This window comes from Microcaecilia unicolor, chromosome 5 (genome assembly GCF_901765095.1).
Source record: "Microcaecilia unicolor chromosome 5, aMicUni1.1, whole genome shotgun sequence".
Classification (NCBI taxonomy): domain Eukaryota; kingdom Metazoa; phylum Chordata; class Amphibia; order Gymnophiona; family Siphonopidae; genus Microcaecilia; species Microcaecilia unicolor.
The window spans coordinates 86,470,129-86,490,093 of record NC_044035.1 but is presented as its reverse complement, the minus strand read 5'-3'; the positions used below and the strand labels follow the sequence as shown (position 1 = coordinate 86,490,093).

The 19,965-nt window shown below is 38.7% G+C and overlaps 1 protein-coding gene across 4 annotated transcripts in view; it reads right to left on the bottom strand.

Moving 5' to 3' along the window:
* Window positions 1-19,965, bottom strand: part of LOC115470142 (neutral ceramidase-like) — a 160,602-nt gene that overhangs the window by 110,798 nt on the left and 29,839 nt on the right. For 3 of the 4 annotated variants that reach the window (XM_030203090.1, XM_030203091.1, XM_030203089.1), the window contains 2 exons: window positions 12,420-12,535; window positions 4,164-4,313 (listed from right to left, as the gene is read on the bottom strand). In XM_030203090.1, coding sequence (XP_030058950.1) covers window positions 4,164-4,313; window positions 12,420-12,535 — 266 coding nt within the window. Of the gene's footprint in view, window positions 1-4,163; window positions 4,314-12,419; window positions 12,536-18,885; window positions 18,966-19,965 lie in introns of those variants that run through there. The other variant, XM_030203092.1, reaches the window with a different exon arrangement.

Below are 19,965 nucleotides of genomic sequence, written 5' to 3'. Positions count from 1 at the left end.
AAACATCTTAAATCTGATGCATTGACATATTGGTAGCCAATGTAATTCTATAAGAATAGGTGTCACACTGTCAAACCTACCCACTCCAAATAATAATCTAGCAGCTGTATTCTGCAGAAGCTGCAATCGATTCTTCAATTTGCAGATAACCTGAGAATACAGCGAATTGAAATAATCCAGTTGAGGAAGAAGAACTGCCTGAGTCAAGACCCTAAAGTGCTCTTTCTACAGAGATGATCGTGTCACACACAATTGTATAAGCTTCAGAAAAACAACTTTTATTTAAAGCTCCAATCTGTCTTTCAAAAGACAGTTTTGAGTCTAAAGTGACTCCTAGAACTCTAGAAAACTCCTCAGTTTTCAATGTTTCAAGGTAAGGGAACTAACTGGAACCTTTTCAAAAATCACCAAACCACAATATCTTAGTTTTTTGTTTGTTTAATTTTAGAACATGTCCAGTTACCCAATTGTCTATGATAGAAATATAATGTTTTATAGAACCAAGAGTTCTATCCAACGTCTCTAATACAGGACAAAGAAGAAAAATATCATCCTTGTGATAAAATTGTAATAGCTGCCTAAAAAAATAGATTCCCACGGGAACTCAAGTAAACATTAAACAAAGATGGGGAAAGCGGGGAGCCCTGAGGTTTATCACAACCCGGATTCCAACTGGATGATCTCCCATTATGTCCCTTAATACAATCTATTCTTCAAAAACTTTTCAAACCAAATGCCTGACAAACCTAATTCAGATAGTGTAAGCAGAAGAACAGAATGATTAATAGTGTCAAAGGCAGCTGGTATATCAAACTGTAACAACACTGCCTCTTACTCAAAAAGTGTCTTATTTTTATTGTAAGAACAAGAAGCAGTGTCTCTGTGCTATGTCACAATCTAAACCCATTCTGTGACCTATGCAAAATACCAAATGGTTCTAGAAAATTCTGCAGTTGTTTATGAACTGAGAACTCCAATAATTTTGCCATCCAAGGTATGCTGGCTACAGGGCAATAATTTTCTTCTTTTGACAAATCAGCCCCCATAGATTTAGGTAAAAGAGTGAGCACAATTCCAGTTAGAAATTCAGGATAACTTCCTAGTTGAAGATTATTATTAACAAATTCAGTCAACCAGTTTAGCACATCTTTAAGCCCTGCCCCTGGGAGCCAAAACCACACCCTACAATTACCCTGCCTATTGCCTAAGTAGACAATTTAATGGCTCTTAACTCGGATGTGATTTCCTCCCAGATGATCAAGTGCCTACTTTAAATGAGACTCAACAATATGGTACTCTAACAAAGATTTTTTTAAATCTTTCTTTCTTTTAATGTTTCTTTCTCTATAATATCACCAAAATTCGTCCTTTCCTTTCTGAGCACACTACCAGAACCCTTATCCACACTCTTATCACCTCTCGCTTAGACTGTTGCAACTTGCTTCTCACAAGTCTCCCACTCTCTCCCCTTCAATCTGTTCAAAATTCTGCTGCATGACATATTCCGCCACTGTCACTATGCTCATATTAGCCCTTTCCTCAAGTCAATTCATTGGCTCCCTATCTGTTTCCGCATACAGTTCAAACTCCTCTTATTGACTTACAAGTGCATTCGCTCTGCAGCTCCTCAGTAACTCTCCACTCTTATCTCTCCCTACACTCCTCCTTTCACGGGGTAAATCTCTCTTATCTGCACCCTTCTCCACCACCATTAACTCCAGATTCCATTCCTTTTATCTTGCTGTACCATATGCCTGGAATAGACTTCCTGAGCCGGTATGTCAAGCTCCATCTCTGGTCATCTACAAATCTAGGCAAAAAGCCCACCTCTTTGATGCTGCTTTTAACTCCTAACCCTTACTCACTTGTTCAGTACCCATGTTTTATCATTCCCACCTTAGAAGTTCCCTTATCCCTTATTTGTCCTGTTTGTCTGCCTTAATTAGATTGTAAGTTCTGTCGAGCAGGGACTGTCTCTTCATGTTCAGTGCACAGTGTAGTAGTGCTATAGAAATGACCTAGATCTTACTAGCTTTGTTGAAGATCATTGTAGATTAAACCACAGGGCCTCTTTATTTTATAAAATATTGCAATCCTACACTTCTACTTCTTATAGGTCTATTCAACAAGCATGAGAATTGGATCTCAATGACCTATTACTTAGCCACATAATGCTGTTATAAAACTCAGCTTTGGTTATTATATATTGTACTATTGTGCATGTTTTTCTGTTTTGAAAATGTTTGTTGTATTTTTTTTTAATTCAATAAAAATAAATTTAAAAGAAAGAAAAGAAATGATAAGTAGTAGTAGTAGTAGTATGCGGTCCCTGTTTTTTCTCAACCTGGACGCTTAAGGGCTGAATGTTAGCCCTTAAGCAGCCAAGTGTTGACTCCACCCCGAAACACCCCCAACATAGCCAGCTTTGAGTAAGCTGCTAATCATGAATTTCAGCAGCACTTAGATGGTTAAGTGCCACTGAAAATTAGCAGCTAGCCCCGACCAAGCAATTTAATCTGTCAGCTGGCCGGCTAAATTGCTTTGAATATCAGCCGGGTAATTAAAAAAATGAACAGAAAAAGAAAATCAACAAGATAAAGAGCTCAAGAGTACAATGTGGTTACACCCTCAGGGGTACGTTATATGCCAGGATGATGAGCACTAAGGAAGAAATTCTATATATGGCAGCTAAGAAATTAACACTAAGTGCATGCTATAATTGGTGCCCAAATATAGAATACACTTAGCTGATATTTCAACACCTAAATCTACACGCATCCATTTAAACCAATGAAAACATGGAGTAAATTCTGACATGTAGATTTAGGCACACTGGGCCATATTCTATAACTAGGCGCAGAAATTTCAAAATGCCCATGAGAAGCCTATTTCCCCACCCATAACCATGCCCCTTATTGCCTGCACGCATTGGAAGTTTGGCGCACATTGTTATAGAATATGCTTAGCAAGTTGTGCACCTAAATTATAATCAGTGCCAATTAGTGCTCATTATTGCTTCTTAAGTGCTGTTATCAGCACTCATTAGCTTGTTAAGCTTGTTAAATTGTACGCATTGTTATAGAATTGGCTAGGATCTTTAGGCACGCTATACAGAATCCAAGTGTTCAGCGCTGCGTGCGGCTGGTAGCGCTATATAAATGTTATTAGTAGTAATAGTAGGGGTAAGTTGGATTCAATAACAGCATTTACGTACCTAAATTTAGGTGCGAGCACTTACGCTAGCTCAGTGGCTAGCATAAATGCTCAGGCCTAACTGTAGAAAGTTAAGCACGTAAATTCTAGCATTCTATAACTCACACATGTAACTGTTAGTCACAACAGCGGTCCTGCCATTAGGCCAACTGAGACAGGGGCCTCAGGCATCACTCTTCCTAGTGCAGCATCAGCCTCTTTCTTTCTCCACTCCCTTCCCCCGAGTTTACCTTCTTTTTCCATTTTTCAAAAGGCAGCAGTAGTGATTTCCATATGCTGCCCTGCCACTGGCACCAGCCTCTTCTCTTTATTGTGGCCTCCTTCTCTGATGTAACTTCCTGTTTCCTCAGAGGCAGGCCACAGTAAAGAAGAGCAGCATATGGGAATCGCTGCCGCCCTCACCACCGCCTTTTGGAAAATGGAAAAAGAAGGTTAAACTCAGGGAAAGGGGTGGAGGAAGAAAGGGGGGAGATGCCAGGCCGTGGCATGGGGGGGGGGGGCGGCAGCAGCATCTCATCCCTGCATCAGGCGGCATCTTGCCTTGGACCGCCCCTGGTTAGTCATGCCCCTGACCCACCCATGTCCCATGCTAAGCATAAATTTATGCACACAAGTTTACAGAATTAGGCAGTCAATGCCTTCTTGGACCTCTTCAGTCAATCTTCAACTTTTTATAAATCATTATTTAACAGTAAGTATTCAAAATAATTCAAACTCTCGACTGAGCAAGGCACTGTGGAGAAGAGAAGCATGTGTTCAAAATATAGACAGGAACACAAGGAGGAAGGAAATACGGGAAGAGACAATAGAAAACATTAGAAGGTGGAAGAGTCATGTCCTTGGGGGATACTGGAGAAAAACAACAATGGGAAAAAGTTTACCAATTTTCTTATAAAAATAGTTTTATATCAAGACAAAAATTAGGTAGAATTTTCTCTCTTTGTACTTACCTCCAGCCTAAGTCTTTGCGATACCATTCCTATATCAGCACTAACAAAAACCACTCGTCCGGATCCGTCAGGCTCTGCCACAATGAAAGCTCTGCTGTACTGTCGTGTATGAAGCCCCCCAGCCACCTGATCAGCATTAGCATATCCCATCTATCAGGTAAAAAAAATTGCAGGTTGTATTAAACAGATAGGGATCTATTACTAAACCACAGTTAGCTGTTTAACATGGAAATTACCACACTTTAACTGTTAACATAGCAGGTAACATGAAGCAGCTAATGCCACCTCAAGAGATTTAGCTAAAAGGCCACATTATCCACCACATTAACACTTAATGTATGGTGCAGTTCCTACTCATTCTCATTAGCTGTTAATATGGATATTACCAAAAATTAACTAATAAAGCACTATATAAACTCTTAGGGGTCCTTTTACCAAGCTGCGTTAAAAGTGGCCCTGCGTTAGCAGCAGGGGTCGTTTTTGCCATGCGCTGAGACCCTTTTTACCACAGCGAGTAAAAAGGCCAAAAAAAGAAATAGGCCATGCGATAAGATTTCACTTACTATATGGTCATGTGGGGTTGAGCTCTTACCACCACCCACTGAGGTGGCGGTACGGACTCCTACACTAACCCAGTGGTAAATGGGTAGTGCATGGCACTGTCCAATTATTGCTAGATTCGTGTCTGTGGAAATATTTTTCAAATATTTCCGCTAGTGCTGGAAATGCCATGTGCTAGGGTGCCCGCAGTGAGCTTACCGCCATTTTGTAAAAAGTCCCTGTGTTAACCCTTAGTGTGCCTAAATTGCTGCATTAACAGATACAGCGCTTAGGGGTCCTCTAAGTAAGCTAGGCTAGTAAAGGGACTTAGCGTATCCTACATAAGTACATAAGTATTGCCATATTGGAACAGACTGAAAGTCCGTCAAGCCCATCATCCTGTTTCCAACAGTGCCAATCCAGGTCACAAGTACCTAGCAAGATCCCAAAACAGTACAATACATTTTATGCTGCTTAAGCAGTGGATTTTCCCCAAGTCCATTTTAGTAATGAACCTTTCCTTTAGGAAGCTATACAAACCTTTTTTAAACCCCGCTAAGCTAACTGCTTTTAGTACATTATCTGGCAACGAATTCCAGAGTTTAAATATACACTGAGTGAAGAAATATTTTCTCCGATTTATTTTAAATTTACCACTTTGTTGCTTCATTGGGTGCCCCCTAATCCTAGTATTTTTGGAAAGAGTAAATAAGTGATTCGCATCTACCCATTCCACTCCACTCATTATTTTATAGACCTCTATCATATCTCCCTAAAGCCGTCATTTCTCCAAGCTAAAGAGCCCTAGCCTCTTTAGCCTTTCCTCATAGGGAAATCGTCCCATTCCCTTTATCATTTTCGTCGCCCTTCTCTGTACCTTTTCTAAATCCGCTGTATCTTTTTTGAGATGCAGGACTTTTTCAGGCGCTAAGCTTATTTCTAGTGCAGTTATAAATTTGATCTTTTTGGATTAATTATTTTTCTGGCTGTTCACTAATATTAGCATCAGCACATAGCTACTGAAAAATACTTAATAATTAGGAGGCACCAAGGGCTCTGCATTAAGACAGTATTATTCAGTTAGCGAGCGCTAATGTCAGCATGCTAGCTAAATAGAGCTTCCATACCCACTCTCCACCCTGACATTTCCCCTCCAAAAAAAGAAGCATAAAATAAATAAGTACCGTGCAGTTAGCATGCACAAATGGCAAAACTAATGCAAAATGCTTTACCGCAACCTGCATTAGGCCATTTTCCTGCATTAGCACTTTAATTCATTTTAATTCATTTTTTTAATAATCATTTTATATAGTAAATACATTAGAATATATTGGTACATTTAATGATAAAACCATATGCTTGTAATATTATTTAAGTTTATATTTAGAATTTAATAATTAATTATAAATGCAATTTATAGACTCATAAGGTAGATAATAATGGCACAATATAAACATACAATTATAAGAATGAAATGCTGTTTAAGCTCAATTTTAGCATTTATAAGCTTTTTTAATGACATAATAAAATAGTATATGAACAGTTAAATTTAAAATATAATTAATAGACAGTAAATAGATTATAATTGGGGTATGGTAAGTTCATATTTGTTCAGAAAATCTTTTTAAATTTGGTCATTTAATATTTGATAAATATTCAATTTAAGAGTAGATAAAAAATTGGCATATGAATAGTTAATTGAAGACACAATTTATAGATTTGCTAAATAGATTAAAATTGCAATATAGTCAATTGTTTTGATAATTACTCAATATCCTGTCATTTTATATATATTTTAAATAAATGGATATTTTAACAATGTAGGCTTTAGGACCTAGTAAATGATTCCTGCATATCTGGCAGGCTTTTAGACCCAGTAACCACCTAAATTCATTTGATAGGATAAAGGTTAATGCTTTGTGAAGATCAGGTGTTTTCACTTAAGTTAATTAAAAAATGTTTCCACCCTGTGTGACGTGGTATTAAAAGCAGAGCCTTTTGAGAGTACAGCTTTTCATCCATTTTGATGCAGAAAGTGAAAGTGCCTTGGTGCTTTGTAGCTTTTACTACATGAGACGTGGGGGTAAGTTTTTGTCATGACAATAAATTACACTACTACTCTAGTGCTCTCTAAATTTGTAACAATCAATCCTACTACAGCACTATCTTGTCAACACAGTCTTATTTGTTGTTTCAATAATCTAGACTTCAGATTTCCGGTGTGTTTATTCAATTTCATAAACTTCACCTCTCCGCTGTGTCTTTCTCTTAACAGCGGGAATCCTCATTAGTCATGATTATTAAATTTTCAATTTTTTAATTTTTCTAAAACATAGCACTTATCTTATATTCCGGCTTTTACTGGTTAGCTCTACAGTGCGCTTCTGTTTCGTAACTTCTTCGTCTGGAGCAATCACTTTAGTATACCAGTTCCCGTATCCTATAATTAAACATCTTTTGTTAATTTTTCAGCTGTGCTAACCTCTTTATCTTATATCTATATACCATCTCTTGTATTCACAGTTATGTCGTTTTAGCTATCGGACTTCTCTGTCTTTTTGCTTGTGTGCTTAAACGACATAACTGTGAATACAAGAGATGGTATATAGATATAAGATAAAGAGGTTAGCACAGCTGAAAAATTAACAAAAGATGTTTAATTATAGGATACGGGAACTGGTATACTAAAGTGATTGCTCCAGACGAAGAAGTTACGAAACAGAAGCGCACTGTAGAGCTAACCAGTAAAAGCCGGAATATAAGATAAGTGCTATGTTTTAGAAAAATTAAAAAATTGAAAATTTAATAATCATGACTAATGAGGATTCCCGCTGTTAAGAGAAAGACACAGCGGAGAGGTGAAGTTTATGAAATTGAATAAACACACCGGAAATCTGAAGTCTAGATTATTGAAACAACAAATAAGACTGTGTTGACAAGATCATGACAATAAATTGTAGGAAGTTTCTAAGTTAGGCACTATAGTATTTGCTGCCTCATGATTTGACAACTTTTGTCAATTGCACAATCCTCTTGGTAATGTCTGTGGCATTATGGTTTGTTATACTTATTGAAACTCTTCTGTTTGGCAATACAGTCTGAGGTATACAGATTTTTTTTCTTTTGACACTTGAGTTAAAATGAAAGTCAGTATTTTATTGCTTATGAAAATCATTTTTGCTATGTTCTAAAAGAAATATTGAAGACATTTTATTAAATGAATGCTGATGTGAGAAACATATGTATGTGAACAAAAGCCCTGTTAACCCTTTGTCACTATTCAAGATGCCATTTGTATAATTAATTGTGATTGGCAGATAACAAAATAAATGCAAATTTTAAAGGTATTTTGTCACTAGCTAAAATACCATTAGCAGTTACAAATAAAATTTACATAATTAATTGTAATTGGCAGATAACGAAACAAATATACCCAGAGCTCCAAAAGATAATAGAAGCCCTGTTAATGCTATAATATGTATATGTATATGTATGTATGCATGCACACACTTACATGTGTGTATGTATATATGTGTATGTGTGTATGTATATATGTATATATACACATACACATATAGTGACAAAATGTTGTTTTTTTAAAATTAAGATCAAGTAATGCCACTAGATATTAGTTTTGGCTTTTTTATATTTGAAGATGTATATATTTATTCATTTCTGTGCTGATTTGAATGTTTTTGAAGGTTTATGATATTATCAGTGTAATGTTTGAAATTTATTGTATATCTTAAAATGTTTTAAAAAATTATTTTTGACCTGTTAGTTTAAGCTTTTATGAATATGAAATTTAGTTATAGCCAGTATTATATAATATGACCTTTTTATAAAATATATTATAAATAATTAAAATAAGCGTTTTAAACATATAATATTAATATATAAAAAAATTTTTGTCCAAAAGTAAGGAATAATATATTGTAGAGGAATATATTCGAGTTATTCCCCAAGTTTTCCACGTCATCACTGTGGTGAGTTACCATTTTTGTTTTGATTAATTATCCATTTATTTTCAAATTACTATATAATAATATATGAGAATGTTAAAATATTAAATGCAATGTTAAAATATTAAATGCTTTAGGTGTTTATATAGGCTTATATATGTATGCTTGATGAGTCTAAATATTAATCTTTGGTTTTACTCATTATATTTAAAAAAAAATTTTTTAAATATATTATTTCTATGTTTTGTATTCTATGTAGACCCCTGACGCAGGTGCTAGTCACCGAAACACGGCCCGTGTCGGGTCTTTTTGTCAAGGCTCATTCATTAAAGAACTGTGTTCCATTTTTAAAGGCCCGTGGTGCTGTTTTTTTTTTTGTTTGGACTTTAGTTTGTACTTTGTTCCCTCTCTTTTGTTACATACCTCTTACAATCAGCTCATATATGAAAGTAAAATATACTACTACTACAACTCATCACTTATATAGCGCTACAAGGCATAAATGATAAATTTATTTATTACATTTGTATCCCACATTTTCCTGCATAGCAGTAGGCTCAATGTGGCTTATAGGTTCCGGAGAGGAGAGTACCAACTCTGGGAATATATACAGAGTGGAAAATGGAGTAACAGTAGGTGCAAGGAAGCTGATAAGGTTCTGGAAAAGAGAATACAACTTTGGGACGAATATATAATAGCATATAGAGAGAAGTAATCCCAATGAAGCTGATAAGTCTCCGGGGATGGGACTACAGCTTCTAGTGAGCAATACAGAGTAGGATAAGGGTAGAAGTACACTTAATTATAACTAGAGTGGTAAAATTCGTACAGTTTGAAGTAATAGGATTATGTGGAAGGGGTATTGTTCATTTCTTAGATCGAAAGATGTGATGCATTGTTCATGAATTAGTTTGGGTCTGCTGGGTAGGCTTTCTGGAAGAGGTGAGTCTTGAGGTCTTTTTGAAATTTTAGATGGGTGTTCGCAGTTCTAATGTTTCTAGGTAAAGCGTTCCAGAGCTGGGTACAAATGTAGGAAAAGCTGGATGCATATGTTGATTTGTATTTTAGTCCTTGCCATATAAAGTGAAAAAATATGTAAATATATTTTCAGATACAAAAATACATGGCTGTTAAGTAAAGATGCGGGTTATGGGCAAGACTTACAAGAGCCCTCTAGAAAATAAATTAATGGAATGAAAAGCATGGGAAGATTTTCTCAGGATATGACATCATCATACAACAAGAAGCCCCTTTCGAATGGTGTCAGTTCCTGAAAGAATTCCCATAGGTTCCAGAAAATGATATGCATAAATTGGGGTTAATCCTCTAACGGTGCATCTATAGTTAGGTGCCTATTTTCCTTTAGAGAATACCAGCATCACAGGTTAGATATGTGCCTATAACTTAGGCATTTGCACTTCGCCAGCCACAGAAGTGGTGTGAGTGCTCACACCTATATGCCGGAGATCAGTACGTAATTTATGGTAGTCTAAATTAAGCTCGTAAGTGTGAGTCTCACCCATGTTCTGCCCAGACTCTTATGTACGCCCACCTGTAAAATATACGTGTATTTACAGAATAGCACTCTGGTAGAAGTTTGACATTTACATGAGGTTAGGCACACATACGCCATTGTTCTAAACATTTCCACGTGCAACTGGTGCATAAATGTTAGCATCCACTTTATAGAAATACCTCCAAAAGAGTTGGTTGGAGTATATTAGCTAAGATAGCACTAAAAATACATTTACCAAAATCTTCCTCCATAACCTACTATTAATACATCTCCAGGCAGAAAGCACTCAGGAGAAAGCAAAGTCTGCTCTCGAACCATATAAATTATGTAGAAGTTCTTAAGGCATTAGAGTAAAGTGCATTCCTACTCACTTTTACTGCTTCAAGATTATGAGACAGGCATTTTTACATTGGCATAGAAAATGTGGAAGACAAAGACTACATATTATATGGCATGGTAATCTTTAAAGCCTCAATTGAAATGAAAAGTTGAAAGGCATGTGTCATTAATAGAATCAATTGGGCAGTTTTCAATGATTGACCAGTACAGTGGCGGTCCAACCATTATGCCACCTGAGATGGGGACCTTAGGTGGCACTCTTTTGGCATCCACGCCCACCGCACTCTGGCATTGCCCTCCGCCCTTCCTTCCCCAAATTTACCTTCTTTTTGTCACGATGGTGACTATTTTCCTTGGCTGTGCTCACCTCGCCCTCTGGTGGCCAGAACCAGTGGCTGCCATAGACTGTCTTGCTGTCTCCCTACACATTCCAGACTTTCATTACAGTCCAGTCCAGATATTCTAGCCCTCCAGACTTGTTTGGAAGTTTGGCAGCTAGCCTCACCCTTAGCTGCCTTGAGATTCCTGCAGCTGAGCCTCAGCTGCTGATTGCCTTTATTAGTCACCTGGCCCTTTCAGCAGGGCCTTTGCATTGCCAAGGGTCTTGAGATAACCAGTGTGCAGTTGCACTCTTGCCTTGTTCTGTTCTGTGCTTATTTCTTGGTGCCTATGTGTACTTTAGCCTTTGTGTTCTCTGTTTGTCTGCTAGGTTCTGCTTTCAGTCTAGCTTTATTGCTTGTATGTATGTCTTTCTTAGTGGCTGCTTGGCAGCTTTCAGTCATTGCCCTAGTTCTTGTGTAGCCTAGCTTTGTGTCCTGTCTAGTCTGTCTTTTTTGGTTCCCTGTTCACCTTGGGCTTCTGCCCTACCCTGGTTAGTCAAGCTTGTCTTAAAGTCATTTACCCTGTATAGTATCCATTCTTCCTCTGTTTGTGGCTGGTTGTCCTCAGCTTCAGTTCCCCTTCTGATTGTGTATGCCCTGCTTGCTTTCAGTTTCCTTCCAGCCAAGCCTGTTTGGAAATCCTGATTCCTATCCTGAACCCTGTTTTGGCCAAGCTTGTTTAAGAATCTTTTCTAGTGTGTTTCTTGGTGTTCCAGCCTGCTTGCTCAAGTACCAGCTTTCCTCTAAGTCCTGCCGGCTGCCTGCACCCAGGGGCTCAACCCCTGGGGAACAGCAGTCAAGTGTAGGTGAAGCCTGGTTCCAATCCAGTGTGTTCCAGTCCGTGTGTTCTGGCTTGCTTATCTGTGTCTGCAGTCCCTGCCTTGCTGGTGTGCTAGCCCAGTGCTGGTTGGGGTGTTTTGCCTGCCGCTGCCGCTCCTCGGCAGTGGTCCAAGGGCTCACAAATCCAGGTTTAGCCTTAACAGTCCTGACACTTTTGTTGCTTTCCAAAGTCAAGGCAGCAGCAGTTCCCATATGCTACCCTGCTGCTGACCCTTTCTCTCTTATGTCCTGCCTCTCTGGCGTTCTTCCTGTTTCCTCAGAGGCAGGGTGGACTGCAATAGAGAGAAGGGGCTGGGGCCGGCAGCATATGGGAACCACTGCTGCCCCGACTTTTGGAAAGCCATAAAAGAAGGTAAATTTGGGGGAGGAAGGAAGGGGGGAGATGTCAGACTGGGGGTGGGGGTGGAGCAGAGCCAGGGGTGGGGCTGAGCCCAGAGCGGAACCAAGCCGGGGGAAGCAGCAGACCATCCCCTTCCCTCAGGTGGCAGAATGTCATGGGCCACCCCTGGACCAGTATGTTTCAAAGTTTATTCAAAGACTTACTATCCCACCCATCAAAATGAATATCTGGGTGGCTTACAATCTAAGGTTCATTTTCAGCATGTTTTGCCCGTTCGTAGGAGACAGGTATGCCTGCACCAAATACTGAAATCAGGCCTAAAGTCTGTACCATACATACCAAAGGAGCATCTGCTAAAGGTCCAGTACAGTCAGCTCGACCAACACCAATTAGGTACACAACAGAGTCCCTAGTAGTAACAGTGGTAGATCTAGGAGGTGCAGATATAGTTGGGCCTATAAAATAGTAAGGAATGAATTAGACAAATCTAATATCAAACACATTAAACAACCCAATTAAAATAATATCTAAGAAATCAATTCATTTAAAGAACTGATCCCAGTACCAAAGCACTAAACTATAATTTCATATTAGGAGGCCTATTTACTAAAGTGCATTAATGCTTTAATATATATTAAGGGGGGATTTTATAAGGCATTTTCTGCATGTAAAGCATGTTTTACATCCACAAAATGACTCTTACAAAATTATATTGCCTAATGTACACATATAAGTACTTGCATTACGATGACTATACTTAGTGTGTTCACATACTGTATATTTATTTATAACATTTGTATCCCACATTTTCTCCACCTATTTGCAGGCTCAATGTGGCTTACATAATTCCGTAAGTGGTGATTACCAGTTCTGAATAGGAGAAATACATAGTTGGGGTAAAGGAACAAATTAGGTTAGGTTACAAGAGGAAAGTTTGTCCTATGATAAGAGCTAAAGGTAATAGGTTAAACTTCATTCATGACAAAAAAGCTTGAATAATTAGGATCATTAAACTGGAAATCAAGATAATTAGCAAAAACAGTTGAGATATAGAGAATACATGTTGTATAGTTGCGTTTTTTTAATTTGAATTTATGATGAGTAGTTATTGTATGCTTTCTTAAAGTTATTATATTTTGTGTGTATTTTTTATATGTATATTTATGGTTTGTGTTGTAACTATGTATTTGTGTGTATCTGTTATATTTGTAAGCTGCTTTGAAATTCCAAGTCAAAAACAGTTAATCAAGCAAATAAACTATACAAAACCCCTTCTGTGCTCTGTGGTCTTCTGGCCTATTTACCAGCAGTATCGTTGTGTATGTGTGTGTGTGTGGTTTTTTTTTTGTTTGTTTTTTTTTAAATCCGGGCAGCATTTCTTCATTTCATAACTCTTTCACCATATTTACAGTGCTGGTAATCTTTAATTGCTCAACATAATAACCTGCCTCTTTCCTGACTTGGTTGCATCTATTTTGTTTTTACACCTAGATATACTACACATGGTCAGAAAAAAACATGACCTCCCCCCCCCCCCCCAACATTTTTCCAAATAACCCAAAAACAAATGTACTATTATTTTTAAAATATTACTAATATTCACAGGTGGAACTGCAAGATGGTATAAAAACTGGATGATCCCTATTTTCAAAATGACGTCATTCAAAATGACATCATTCAAGACCATTAAGATTCATTTTAGCACAATGGATTTTAACGAAGAAGAAAAAGTTGCAATGAAACTTTTGTAACAAAATAAGGCATACAGCGCAAAGCGTTTGCTAAGGGAATTTCCTAATAAAGTTTGGACTAATGCATTTTCAAAGGTCATACTAAGGGCCCTTTAACGCATGCTAACATGTACGCATTGTCAGGATTGCTGGACATACATGTCAGGAGTGCTGGACATACTTAAATTAATATGAAACCAGCTTCCAATAACTCCCCCCTCCTTCAGGAAGCTCTGAGGATGGCAAATGGACCAAATGCTGCCCAACTGCCTGCTAGCCCATTTGTTTCTCAAATTACCCCTGATTAGCATACCTGTGTCCTCTCTGGGCATCTGGGAGCAGGGATCTCTGTGAGAACAATGAAAGCCAGACAGAGAGGCTCAAAACTGGGGACTTCAAAGAGTAGAACCTCTGAAAATGGTCACCTTCCTTGCATCAGGAAATTAAACTGGAGTTTGTAAAGGAAAGAGCTGACAAACAAAGGCTGGGAAGAAAGGAAGTTGTTTGATTCTTCTCTGTTCCTGTTGGATATATATATATATATATATATATATATATATATATATATATATATATATATATATATATATATATATATATATACAGTGGTGGAAATAAGTATTTGATCCCTTGCTGATTTTGTAAGTTTGCCCACTGACAAAGACATGAGCAGCCCATAATTGAAGGGTAGGTTATTGGTAACAGTGAGAGATAGCACATCATAAATTAAATCCGGAAAATCACATTGTGGAAAGTATATGAATTTATTTGCATTCTGCAGAGGGAAATAAGTATTTGATCCCCCACCAACCAGTAAGAGATCTGGCCCCTACAGACCAGGTAGATGCTCCAAATCAACTCGTTACCTGCATGACAGACAGCTGTCGGCAATGGTCACCTGTATGAAAGACACCTGTCCACAGACTCAGTGAATCAGTCAGACTCTAACCTCTACAAAATGGCCAAGAGCAAGGAGCTGTCTAAGGATGTCAGGGACAAGATCATACACCTGCACAAGGCTGGAATGGGCTACAAAACCATCAGTAAGACGCTGGGCGAGAAGGAGACAACTGTTGGTGCCATAGTAAGAAAATGGAAGAAGTACAAAATGACTGTCAATCGACAAAGATCTGGGGCTCCACGCAAAATCTCACCTCGTGGGGTATCCTTGATCATGAGGAAGGTTAGAAATCAGCCTACAACTACAAGGGGGGAACTTGTCAATGATCTCAAGGCAGCTGGGACCACTGTCACCACGAAAACCATTGGTAACACATTACGACATAACGGATTGCAATCCTGCAGTGCCCGCAAGGTCCCCCTGCTCCGGAAGGCACATGTGACGGCCCGTCTGAAGTTTGCCAGTGAACACCTGGATGATGCCGAGAGTGATTGGGAGAAGGTGCTGTGGTCAGATGAGACAAAAATTGAGCTCTTTGGCATGAACTCAACTCGCCGTGTTTGGAGGAAGAGAAATGCTGCCTATGACCCAAAGAACACCATCCCCACTGTCAAGCATGGAGGTGGAAATGTTATGTTTTGGGGGTGTTTCTCTGCTAAGGGCACAGGACTACTTCACCGCATCAATGGGAGAATGGATGGGGCCATGTACCGTACAATTCTGAGTGACAACCTCCTTCCCTCCGCCAGGGCCTTAAAAATGGGTCGTGGCTGGGTCTTCCAGCACGACAATGACCCAAAACATACAGCCAAGGCAACAAAGGAGTGGCTCAGGAAGAAGCACATTAGGGTCATGGAGTGGCCTAGCCAGTCACCAGACCTTAATCCCATTGAAAACTTATGGAGGGAGCTGAAGCTGCGAGTTGCCAAGCGACAGCCCAGAACTCTTAATGATTTAGAGATGATCTGCAAAGAGGAGTGGACCAAAATTCCTCCTGACATGTGTGCAAACCTCATCATCAACTACAGAAGACGTCTGACCGCTGTGCTTGCCAACAAGGGTTTTGCCACCAAGTATTAGGTCTTGTTTGCCAGAGGGATTAAATACTTATTTCCCTCTGCAGAATGCAAATAAATTCATATACAGTACTTTCCACAATGTGATTTTCCGGATTTAATTTGTGATGTGCTATCTCTCACTGTTACCAATAACCTACCCTTCAATTATGGGCTGCTCATGTCTTTGTCAGTGGGCAAACTTACAAAATCAGCAAGGGATCAAATACTTATTTCCACCACTGTATATATATATATATGAAGCAGAGCACATGGCTCTGCTCTAGCCCTCTCTTACTTTCTCTCTCTCTCTGCACACACATATCCAGCCACCAGAGCCCCTGGCACTGGCCCCCCTTTCTCCTTCAGCCCTACTCCAAAGCTTTCTCTGTCAGAGCTCACGGCTCTGCTTTCTTAGGCTCTTTTCTCTTTCTCTGCACATACACATCTTCAGCCCTACCTCAAGGCTTCCCTCTTTCTCTGCACCCCATTCTTACCTTTCTCTCATTGATTCCCATCTAAACCCACACACACACACATACAGCATTGTAATATTTACCTGTACTAAGTGCTGTGAGCCTATATATGTAAATACAATATACTTTATATATATACACACACACACACATATATATACACAAACCCATGTGGATTGTGCATTATTACCAACCCACTGCCTCTACAGACTGGACCTGGGACCATACCTATACAACAAATGCTGACACACATGTTCACCATTTACGTGCCTACAATATTCCTATAGGCACCTATGTGATTAGCGAGCGCGCTAATTATAGGCGCGTTAAAAATGCTAGTGCACCTTAGTAAACAGGGTCCTAAATGTTTAAACAATTACAAAGTATTTTGAAAATATGTAAGGGGTTTCATTTTTTTCTTGACACCGTGTAGTACTCTGATCATTTACACGCAGATTTAGTGTGTAAATGTTAGCACCCTCTTTCTGGAACACCCTAAATGCTTTATAAAAAATCAACATATCAAATGAAGAGAATGGAATGGAACTTCACTGAACCCCCTCCTCAGGGACTGCCTATAGGTGTAGGGCTGAATTCAGTTAATGACGCTCTAAATTCAGCACCAAAAAAAAAAATCAATGCTGAACGGTATTCTATAACGGACGTTCAAGGATGGGCGTCCTTTATAGAATAGTGCGTAGCACCAGGATTTGTGCCCAACTGAACCTGGTGTAAATCTTGGTGCATAAGTTAGGCATGGATCCATGGTGTTCAGTAATTCTGTGCGCATCTTTAGTGAACGCCCCTGACCCACCCTGCTCCTCCCATAGCCATGCTCCCTTTTGAGTTACAGGCTATAAGATTTGCACACAGATCATTATAGAAAAACATTTAGAAAGATGCAAGTGCAAATAAAAAATGTTGCCAATTATTGGTGCTAATTGGTTCGTTAGCCAATTTAGTTACGTCCACATCTCAGAATAGCATGTAGTTTTGAGCACAGAAATTTGTGCGCCATTTATAGGATTTTCCCGATACTACATAAAAGTAAGTATTGTGTGTCCTAGCATGTACTTTATCCATGTATTCCCTGAATACTATGGGCAATTCTGGTCACCGCATCTCAAAAAAGATATAGTGGAATTAGAAAAGGTACAGAGAAGGGTGATGAAAATGATAAAGGGATGGGTCGACTTCCCTATGAGGAAAGGCTGAAGTGGCTAGGACTCTTCAGCTTGGAGAAAAGACAGCTTAAGGTAGATATGATAGAGGTATATAAAATACTGAGTGGAGTGGAACAGTTAGACGTGAATCGCTTGTTTCCTCTTTCCAAAAAAATACTAGGACTAGGGGGCACGCAATGAAGCTACAAAGTAGTACATTTAAAATGAATCGAAGAAAATATTGCTTCACTCAATGTGTAATTAAACTCTGGAATTCGTTGCCAGAGAATGTGGTAAGAGCGGTTAGCTTAGCAGGATTTTAAAAACATTTGAATAGCTTCCTAAAAGAAAAGTCCATAACTATTATTAAAATTAAAATCCACTGCTTTTTGCTGGGATAAGCAGCATAAAATGTATTGTACTGTTTTGGGATCTTGCCAGGTACTTGTGACCTGGATTGGTCACTGTTGGAAACAGGATACTGGGCTTGATGGACCTTCAGCCTATCCCAGTATAGCAACACTTATGTACTTATGTAGAAATGCTGCTCTACACTCTTTTGTAAAAGTACCACCTACATGTTTCTAATGTGTGATAAAATGTCACTGATGCACATCACTGACAGAACAAGTCATTGCAGCCCCTTAGCACAGAATATTCAAATGAGTGGTGACACATCCAGATACCTATAAAGCAGCTCAGCAACATTCAAAAGAAGATACATCTCGAGATCTAATTTGTTAAAGTATGTTAAAATGTACATTCAGGGTTTAATTTGTAGACAGGAAGTGGGACTGTAGAATGGAGGAGGGGGCAGACAGATGGGCAGAAACAATAGGAAAAGAGGGGCTGAATTAAGAAGTAGAATGAATGTTCTCTGCTGCAGGTTCGCCCCATCCGCTCCTCTTCCATGCAGGATGCATGGAAGGAAGGGGCTGGAACACAAACCTCTGCTCTTCTGGAGTCTGAAAAGAAGTAGTGGAACTGGGTTCCAGGCTGTTCCCCCAGAAATTAAGCCCTGTTGGCATTAATGTGCATTTTAAACATATGTTAGTCAGGCAGTTCAATATGGTGTTTACTAAAGCGCATTAAACCTTTACTAAGTGTCATATTACATGTGGTTTTATTATTGCAGTAGCACAAATACATTGAAAGCCACAGTAACATCTCCATAAATGGGTGTCCTAGTCTAACCGGCACTTCCGGTATCTCAGCTGTAACTGTGTGCTCACCCCAAAATCAGGTGTTTGTAGTCGGGCCTGGATGCGAGCACACTATAAGTTACCGGAAATGTGTTAGAATCACTATCCTCGTCTTCCACTCTCTAAGAATGGAAGAGGAAAATGAAACTAAATTTAGGATTCTCCCTATTGGGCTCACACACAACTCAATCAGCCACAGGGTTCTTTTCAATACAATAAATTGTTATTTATTTTAACTTCTTTAAATTCAATCTCAAAGTAAATTAAAGACAACTTACAAAATTATACAATGATCCCACAATTTATGTACAATGAATAACCTGTTTCTTCTAAAAGGAAATATAAACTTGCTTCTTTTCTCTTTTCAGGTATTCTTTTCACAGAATCAGAACAGATATCAGATAAGTATGTTTTTGTTTTCACTAAATCTTTCCCCTGTTAACAATTCTTTGTACTCTCCCAAAAGATGTTTCACCGGAATTTGATACTTTGTGTTCCCCTTTATGTTTTGCAGGAAACGTCTTCTTCCCCCCCCCCCCCCCCCTTCAGAAACAGGTAAGTATTTGGTTTGGAATTTTTTTCTCTTCTCTCTTTCCCTTTTTTTTTTCCCTTTTAAGGTAAGTAACCCCCACTTTCCCCTTGATACTCAGTCCCAGTATCTCAGTCACTTAGCTGTCGGTGTATCAATTCCTTTGATTCCAAGCGTGCCGGTGAAATCTTTCTTGCGCCGGGGCCCTTGTAGATTTTCTTAAATGCACCGCTGATCTTCCTCCTAAACCTCCCCTCAAAACCAAAGTAAATGGAGAGAAAACCCTGTCTGCTCTGGGTAACGGCAGAAATTCTGCTTCTAGGAGAATTTTACACTGTGGCCCTCTGTCTCTTAAAATTAAAATAAGTTCAGTTTGTCCCTTTCTCTTAAGTTTTCTCCTTTTCTAACTATTTTTTTCTTTCCCTAACTAACACTAATGTAATAGTGTTGGCCAGTCTTAGGCACTTTCACTACTCTTTCACAATACTTTATATCACTTTACATTCCATTCATACTTCTATATTGTTTTCTAACCACTTCAGTAATTTAACACTTAACTCCTAAAAAAACTATTTTAAATTCCAAAAATTTCCTTAACTATTACACCCCTACTATATTCCCAAACACCCCTTATATAACTCGCACCCCTAACAAACCCAGTTACTATTAATCCTATTTCCTAAACTTAATAAATTTTAACCAAACTTCCCCACTAAACCACTATAACCCCCCTCAATAATACACTATTCTCTAATTATTTTTACCTTCAAAATTTCTCAAATTCCTCCACTTATACCCTTCAAACACCTTCCACTCTCTCCCCTCACAC